This window comes from Grus americana, chromosome 7 (assembly GCF_028858705.1).
Source record: "Grus americana isolate bGruAme1 chromosome 7, bGruAme1.mat, whole genome shotgun sequence".
In the NCBI taxonomy this organism is placed as follows: domain Eukaryota; kingdom Metazoa; phylum Chordata; class Aves; order Gruiformes; family Gruidae; genus Grus; species Grus americana.
The window spans coordinates 233,506-242,214 of record NC_072858.1 but is presented as its reverse complement, the minus strand read 5'-3'; the positions used below and the strand labels follow the sequence as shown (position 1 = coordinate 242,214).

Genomic DNA, 8,709 nt, shown 5'->3' with positions numbered 1-8,709 from the left:
GCAAAGCGGAGCCTTGGGCAGCTGCGAGGCACCTTGACGGCTGCTTAATTACCTGGGTCTCCTAATGGGCAGGTCGTAAACACAACTTGCAGGTGCAGGGCCGCTGCTGCTGCGTGTGCGGGCTGAGCCTCACGTTCCCGGGAGCTCGGCAGGAAGGCGAGGGAGGGCGATGGTGCTTGTAGCCCTCCGTCGCTAAGCTCAGCGAGCTCTCCTTCGGGCTTTTTGCCGCGACCGATGTCCAGGTAGCGCAGTGCGACGTGTCCCGGCCCCTGCCTCCCCGCTCCCCGGAGCAGATCACATAAACTGCCAGCGATCACCCAGACGCTTTTCCGTGCCAGGAATCGGCGCGGTCTCGGGCCCTGCGCACGGCAGGTTCAGGGCTGCACGTTCAGCCCCGTGTAGCTCCTGTTTCCGGGAGCGGGGGGTACCAGCTCGCCGGGTCCCGTGCGGCAGTGAGCCCTGCTCCCGGCGACGCCGTCGAGGCAGCCGTCGTCAGGGCCCGGGCGCGGAGCTCTCCCGGCTCTGCCCGCCGAACCCCGCCGCAGCCAGCCGGCACTGCCGCCGCGGCGCCCTCCTTCCCCCCCCCCCCGCCCCCTCCCGCGGAGCGGCGGCGGGGCCGGGCACCCGGCTGCAGGCGCCGGCCGGCGGGGCGGGGGCCGCGGGCCCTGAGGCTGCGGCCGGAGCCGGGAGGCGGCGGCGCCCAGGTGCGCGCCCAGCAGCCGGGCCCGGGAGAGGGGACCGCGGCCCGACCTGGCGCCGCCGCCGCCCCGGCCGTGGCAGAGGAGCCGGGGGAAGCTCCCGGGGGGAGGCGAAGGCAGGCGCCGGCCGTGTCCCCAGCGAGCGGGTCGGGCGAGAGCGGCCCTAAACATTCGGGCCCCCGGACTAGCGACGCGAAAGCCAGAAAGTACCCTGCAACAAGCACGGTGAACGCCGTCCCCTGCGCTCCCTGCCCCGTGTTCTCCGGGCCAAATCCCGCAGAGCGGGGGCGAAGCCTCCCCCGGCTCGGCAGCGGTGCCCCGACCGCCCCCGGGGGCTCAGCAGGACGGGGACCGAAAGTGAGGAATGCGGGAAGAAACGCGCAGGAGAAGCTTGTTAAATAATTTATTGATTTATACAAAGTCTTTCCAACCCGTGTGGAGACATTATTTGATCCCAATGTAAAATCAAGTGTCCATTTTTCTCTCGTGCTTTTTTGGGTTGTTTTCTCTTTTGATATTATTAAGCATAAAATCCAGAGGCAGGAGAAATCAAACCGCCAAAACACTGAGTAGAGGGAGGGAGTGAAAGAAAACAGCCGTTTTTACACTAGAAATATACATCACAAAAATCTGAAATTTACTATATACAAAGTGGCTGAGCTTGGATTTGGCGACCCATACAAAACGTAACAAAATCTGATTGTTAGGAGCAGGAATTCAGCAAGAAGGCTAAAAGAAAGAGGGGCAAACCTTACAGGGAAACAAAACAAAAAAGTTGGAAAAATTTCTCTGAAATTTACATCGATGAGAAGGAAAATAATTTCATAACTTATTCTGTAAAAAATATATACATTTCACATACATCTTAGGCTGTACAACACACCACTTTAAACATCCAGTTACAAGTCGTCTCCGTCGCGGTGCCTACCACGGCGGCTCTCCCGGCTGCGGTCGGCCGCAGCAGCCGTCGGTGCCCTTCGCCCTCACAAGGTGTCCGAGCTGGTGCTGCAGGGGCTGACGAGGGACAGGTTCGTGGATTTGTGCTTTTTCAATAGCCTTGTGATTTTTTCGTCGTCTGAGTTGGGGTCCAGGGGCTTGTTGTATTCGTCATCGTCCTCATTGTCCGAGCTCTCCTTCAGCTTCTCCGTCTCCGAGTCGTGCTTCTTCTTCGCCGAGGCCATCTCCGCCGCGTGCCGCTTCCGCCATTTGGTCCGTCTGTTCTGGAACCAGACCTGGGCACCGGCACCGGGCACGGCTCAGCCCCGCCGCCGCCAGCGCCCGCCCCCCCTGCCCGCCCGACGGTGGGACCGGGCCGCGGCCGCCCCTTCCCACCAGCGCGGGGCCGGCACAGGGTGAGGGGCCGGAGCGCGGCGCAGCCGCCGCTGGGCAACAGCGCGGGGAGCGGCGAGGCCGCGGGGCCCCCGGACGGCCCCCGGGAGGGGGCTTGCGGTGACGGGTTGGGGCCACCCGCCCGGCTCCTCCGGGAATGTCGCCAGCCGGAACTGTGCGACAGTAAAAGCAGCGGTTTCGCGGAACAATCATCTATAGAAAACGGAATACCGTGGCCAGAAAATTTAGTAATTTTGGCTCGCAGTGCACTTCAACGCTTCGGTGCACCTGAAGTCTCTGCTAAAAATTTTGCGTGGTTATGCAAGGTAACGTTGGGCCGATTACGGGACACGGTCTCCGTTGGAAACTGACCCGTCGAATGCAATTACCTGCGGGGGGGTGGGGGGGTTGGTTTGGGTTGGGTTTTTTTTATATTTTTTTTTTTTCTTAAATCGTTTCCAGCACAAAGAACTCTAAGCACAAAAGTTATGTAGAAATTGGCCTAAAATCTATCCAATATCCAAATGTAATTTAAATTATAATTGACTTTAAAAAAATCCCCGTACGGTTGTACAGTTTTAATGGTCGCTGATAATTATTGCAAAAGCAAGAAGTGACAGCGCTGCCTCGGCAGCGAGCGGGAGGCGGCAGCCGTGGGAGCCCGTGCCCAGCCCGTGGCCCCGGCGCGCCCGCGGGGACCTACCTTCACTTGGCTCTCGGTCATCCCTAAGGAATAGGCGAGGCGGGCTCTCTCCGGTCCTGCCAAGTATTTCGTCTGTTCGAAGGTTTTCTCCAAAGCAAAAATCTGCTGCCCGGAGAAAGTCGGTCGCGAGTGTTTCTTCTTGCCGTCCTTGTCCAAAACCATCCCCGTCTGAGCTGAAAGCGGAGGAGAAACAGCTCCGTCAGAGACGGGGTCTGCACCCACCCCAGCTCGGAACCGGGTCTCCGCTCGGCGCTAAGGGGGGCAAAGCGGGCTGCGGCGCGGCTGCTCCGGGTGTCCGCCGCCGCTAGGACGCCGCTGGCTCTAGAGCGGGATTCGGTCCGGGGACATCACGGGGCGCCGCGGCGGACCGAGGTGACCGGCACCGGCCCGCCTTCGGGCCTGCCTTCAGGGCGCCGCGCCCGCGGCCTCCGCCGGGCCGTCCGTCCCGTCTACCGCGTTCGCACACCGGCCGCCCGGGGCGTGGGGCCGCCTCGGCTCCCGGCGCGTCGCTCGGCGGCCCGGAGGGGCCGGCGCCCGCCTCCCACGGGCAGAGCCGGGCCGGACCCGAGGGCCGCCCGCCGGGGAGGCACCGCGCTCCCCGCGCCCCGCCGGAACCGGCCGCACTTACCGGGACAGGCGAGCCGGGGGTCTCTCCAGGGAGAGCCCTGCACCACTCCCGGCCAGAAAATGGGCGGCCGCCCTGGCAGCTCCGCTAGCGGCTTCGGGTAGCGGGAGACAGCCGCGGGGTTGAAGTACATCCCCGCCGAGGCCGCCAGTCCGTTGATGCGGGGCAGCCCGCCCAGGAGGTTGCTGGCGGTGCCCACGGGCCGCCCCAGAATGTCGCTTATTCCGTGCGGCGTCCCCAAGGGGAGCTGCGTGTTGAGTCCGCCCAGGGCCGGCGCCTTGAAGCCGGAGGGGTTCTGCAGGGTGTAGGGGAAGAGGGAGGTCTTCATCTCGGCCATGTTGTGCAGCGCGGCCAGCGGCGTACTGCTCAGGACGAACGCGCTCTGGCGATTAGCATCCATCTGCCCCACCGCTAACATTTGTGGTCATCAACGAACGCGGGTCCTTCTCCAACCGCGGCGGCAGCTGCTCTGTTGTAAGCCCAGGCCAGGAGCGCCGGCCGCGGGCGGGACGGTCTCTTCTCCGCTTGCAGGTTCAAAGCAACAGCAAGTACCAAAGTTTGCCGGGAGTAGGAAAACCCCGCCCGCCCCCGCAGCTCGGCGACGCGCACCGCGAACTTCCAGGCTGGAGCGCGGAGAAAGCCAAGTCGGGGCAGCACGGCAAGCCGGCGGAGAGGGAGTCCTGGGGAGAACGGCCCCCCGCCGGCGGAGCGTCCGCGGCAGGCTGCAGCTCCTGCGCGGGATCCAGCGGGAGGGGAGGGGGAGGGGGAACGGGACGGGACCGCCGGGGTGGGCGCCGCTGGGCTGGGCTCCGCGCCTCGCCTCGGCCGCGTGTCCCGGCGGCGGCAGCGGGGGACCCTCCGTGCCGCGCCCCGGGGCGCAGATAACCGCGCGGGCACCTGCGAGCTCCGCGCCCATTGGGCGGCCGCCTCCCCGCGCCGCCGCCGCGGCCCAATCGGCGGGCGGCGAGCGCCCCCACCCCGACACGTCACCGCCGGGCCGGGCGGCCCCCGGGCGCCGTGGGAGCGCGCGGAGCCGCACGTGGCCGCGCCACGGCCGACGGGACGGGACGGGACGGGATGGGACGGGACGGGATGGGATGGGACGGGACCCCCGCCCGGGTCCGGCCCCGCCCGCCGCGGCACCCGCCAAGGTCAGCCTCGGCGTGCCCCGCTCCGCTCCCGGCTGGCTCCCACCGCCGCCCCGGCAGCTTGCGTCCCGTTCTCCTCGGTCCGCGGCGCGGCCGCCGGCGCCTGGCTGGGCGGCGGGACCCGCCTCTGAGCCCGAAGGGGCTCGGCTTTGCGAGACCCGCCCGCGCCAGCCACGCCGGGAAGGCAGCCCGCGGGGCCCGCTCCGGTGCGGGAGGACGGCGGCTGCTGAACGGGAGGAGCTGAGCGTTACTTCCCGGCCCGATGGCTGTTTTGTCGGGTAACCGGCTCCGTCTCCAGCTGCGCACCAGCCGTTCCCCTGGCATTAGAGCCGAACGTTTAAAGCACGGCTATAAAAGTGATCTTGTGTCCTGGGAACAGCTGTTTCGCTCAGCCTTGTTCGTGGCCGGTTTTGACATGCACGGGCATCAGGGAGGTGCTCCCCTCGGGACCGGACGGAGAGGTACAACCCCTTGGTTGTAAAGGGGGAAAAGGGTCTCTTGCACCATCGCGGAACGAAGCTCGTTCGCACAAATGAAATTACCAGAGATGTTCTTCTTAATCGAAAACGTGCTTACTTGTCAAGAAAAGAAGAATTCGGATTTGAGATTTTTATAGCAAATAATTCCGGAAACGGGGGTTTTAATGCGTTCTTCGCCTTACAACAGCCTTCTCCTACGGTTTTGATGCTTTGTTAATCAAGGAAAAGATTAACCACAACAAGTGGGGAATTAAAACTTTTCAAAGTGTTCGCAAAGTAAACATGAATCGACTTCATTATATCAGAGCAATTATTAAAGTGCGCGTTCCTTTGGATGTAGTTATGTCTATCGTCAGAATCGTTTGCAGGTGAATAGGGTTGCGTTTAACCCGAAACAACAGCCCTAACGTCAAAGTAAGTTTGGGACGCCATTACTCGGGGTCGATCAATGATCTTTATTTCCAGTCGCTGTGACAGTCTGTGTGTCTCGTTATATGCATCCTCGCAAATAGCTTAACGTATAAACGTGAGATTAAAAACGACGCTGCCCTAAAGAAGGTTTAATAAACGACTTCATTGCTTTTTCCTCTGTCTATTGTAAGCAGCAGCAACAAAGACAGCAGTAACCGGTTTATCAGGCTCTCTTGACTAAGCCCCATCAGCTCTCTGTCCGTTTCTGCAACGTCTGCGTATACTGGGAAGGAGCTGGCGAGTGCCATCTGCTCTCTCCTCCTCCGGCGCGGCTCAGGCTCACGGAGCCGCGGGAAGCTGTTGAAGGCGGCCCGGCGGCGGGGCGCGACCGGCCCCCGGAAAGCCGCGGACCCGCCCGGGGGCTGTCTCAGTCCGTCTGCCCGTGCTCTCTCCCGGTCGCACACCGCCGGGATTCCGCCGAGGCGGTCCGTGGTCTTCTCCCCGTCCCGCCGCCCTCCCCGCCCCCGGTGGCGGTGATCGGGGCGGTGGAGCGCAAGCCGGGCCAGCAGCGCGTCCTCCCGCCGAGCACGCCGCACGGCCCGCGGGTTTTCCGCCTCTGACTGCGACCTGCTCCGGCACTGACCGTTTCCGCGCGGGTAACGGGAGGGAAGCCTCTCCGCCCCGCGCGGGCGGGGGCCGGGCGCTCATCCAGACGCTACGCGCAGGCAGCCAGCAGCCGTTCCCCGAGGAGCAGGCCCCGCCGGGACTCCGTTGCCTTGCACGGGACCGATGTGAGGGTAAGAGCGCGGCCTCCGCCACCCCCGCGTCGGCGGGGCAGGACTGCCCCCCCCTGCGGCAGGCCCCGGCCGCCCCGACGGGCTCGTTTGCAGCCGGGCTGCGGTCCCGGCGGTAGGGGCGAGCCGGGGGCGACCCGCACCCGGACCCGCGCCCGCGGCGGGGCGGAGCGCAGTGCCCGGCCGGACGGGCCGGGCCGGCTGCCCGCTGCGAGGTGGCAGAGGGGAGCGCTCTTGCTGCCCCGGGGACACCGGAGTGTCCGTGTCCCGCCTCGCCCCGCTCCCGCGGGACGCTTCTCGGCTCCGGCGCGGGTCGCAGCCAGGAGCGCGCAGGGACTGGGCGCGTTACCCCCGGCTGCCGCCGGCACCCGCGGCCGCTGCGTGGCTCTCCGGGGTCCCGCTGCCCCGGGGGCCCGGCCGGCAGCAGGCGTCTACCAGCGCTGCTTCCGTGGCGGCGGCCCGGCCGTGCGAGTCCCGAGAGGGCATATCCGAAGCTGGGCTCCCGCTCCTGTGCTCTGGGTTAAGACTCGCGCTAAAACTGTGCTCTGAGGCCGGCCGATAACTTGTATCTGTCATCAGTGACGCTTGTTGCACATTAATGGTACGTTTGTCCCGCTCATTGACTTTCCTGCAATTTCATACCCCCATTTCTGCAGGTGGAAGTATGCGGGGTTTATCTCTGCAGACCCGGCGGCGTGATAAAACCGCTTTTGTCTCTTTTCTTCCGGCCCTCCAGGGGAGGGGGTGGGGGGGCGCACCGCAGGAGGCTTCCCACCTCGCCGCCGTCCGCGACAACCACGAGCAGGCATCGCCCGTGCGGCCCTGCTGCCGGCTCCCCGCCCCCGGGCGGGTCAGCGTCCCCTCCTGCCCCACCGCTCCCTCCCCCCGATGCCGCTGGGTCCCGTCCTCTCCGCCGGACTGCTCCCTCCCGCAGGGACTCCCGGAGCGTAGGCCCAGGCGGCTGCCAGGCTGCGCCAGGTTCCAGCGCTCCCTAAGTCTTAAGCAAACCCCGTTTCGGCTGCAGAAGCCGTGCTCTCGGGGACGGTGCAGCGGCAGGGCAGCCCCCGCGACGGCTGCGGAGCGGCTGCAGCTGCGCTCCGCTGGTCCTTGCCCCGGTCCCGGCCGGCTGCCTTGTTCGCCGCCCGGCCCAGAGCCCGGAGACGCGCCCGGCAGCCGCTGCTCTCGCCCTGGGTGATCTCGGTAACAGAAGCCGGGGCTTCGCTGCCTGGGAAACGGGCCGTCCCGAGGAGCACGCTGCCCGGCGGCGCGCCGGAGCTCACTGCGGCCGGTGCTGGCGGGCATCACCACCCGCCGAGCCCGCTGCCTGCGCCGAGTGACGGACCGCTCCCGGGGCGCGGTCCCCGCCCGCAGCGGCGGATGTCGGTCCTGCGGGCGCGGAGAAGCGGGGCCCCCCTCCCGCCGCCGCTCCCCGCTCCGCCGCCGCTCCCCGGGGCCCGGCCCGGCCTCCGCCCGCCGCCTCCGCCGTCCCGTGGCGGGCTGGCGGCGCCCCCTGGCGGCCTCGGGCGGCGGTAGCCGGTGCCCGGGCGGCGGGGCCGGTGCGTGGGGCGGCCCGTGTTTCCCCGCCGCCCCCCGCGCTCCCTCCCGGCTGTGCCCGACCCCGCCACTCGCCGTGGCACCTGCCGCCGGTCGGCCGCCGCTCCGGTCTCGCACGGAGGGCGGCAGGCGGAGGCGCCGCCTCTCTCCTCCGGGAGCGGGCGCGTTGAGGCGAGCGCCGGGCGGTGAGACGGGGCGCCGGGCCCGCGGTGCGAAGGGATCCGGACAGAGACCGGCACCGGGGTTCCGGGAGACTTAGGTGGGTGCCTCCGGGCTGTCCCCTGCGGCGGTCCCCGCTCGCACAGCATGGCTCTGACCCCGCAGCGTGTGTCTGGTGGGCTGCTGGTGATAACAAAGACAGCGGGTTAGGAACTTACTGGGCTGCAGTTCCAGGCCGGGCAGAGAATTCATGTCCACCGTTTAAAATGAATGAGCGTTTTGGGGTTTTTTTTTTGCCCCTGACGTGAGTAGTCTTTCTTACAAAGGACGTGGAAGCAAAACTGAGATTAGTAACATCAAATTCGTCTGAGACATGCATTCCAACATACTCAGAATGCAGCACTATAGTACATTGTCCAGCATGAAATACTACAGTACAGATAGCTTTAGGCAAGTTCTGTTCAACCTTCCGGTACCTTTTTTCTGTCATGCATACGACCAGAGTACCCTTTCTTGTAGCTTCTGTGCAGCTGAAAATGTCTTAGAGGCTATGCACTAAAATAAATTGAACCACAGATAAGAATAATCTGCGTTTTACATTTATTGGGTGTAAATGCATGTGCTTTCTGTCTCACTTTAGGGACTGCAGTGAAGTCAGATGCGCGGTACATGAAAGCATCTCCTACTGTGTTGTACGTTATTCCAAAGTGCAGTGGTAAATGCCCGTGTCAAAACAGAGTGATTGGGGAAAGGGGAACTCAGGGCGGCTCTCCACACAGGCTCCCTTTTCTGAATTATTCTGCTGCTGC

General features: G+C 65.1%; 1 protein-coding gene across 2 annotated transcripts; it reads right to left on the bottom strand.

The window, feature by feature from the left end:
- Nucleotides 1–1,213: 1,213 nt before the first annotated feature.
- Nucleotides 1,214–4,124, bottom strand: NKX6-2 (NK6 homeobox 2). Of its 2 annotated transcripts, none has more exons than XM_054832161.1 (3): nt 3,359–4,124; nt 2,731–2,903; nt 1,214–1,930 (listed from the first exon to the last, which is right to left on the bottom strand). In XM_054832161.1, exons 1-3 carry the CDS (start codon nt 3,771–3,773, stop codon nt 1,682–1,684), a joined length of 837 nt encoding a protein of 278 aa, XP_054688136.1. In that variant the 5' UTR covers nt 3,774–4,124; the 3' UTR covers nt 1,214–1,681. The 2 variants fall into 2 exon arrangements, with proteins under 2 accessions (XP_054688136.1, XP_054688137.1); XM_054832162.1 differs by having other exon boundaries at nt 1,803–1,913.
- Nucleotides 4,125–8,709: the final 4,585 nt, after the last annotated feature.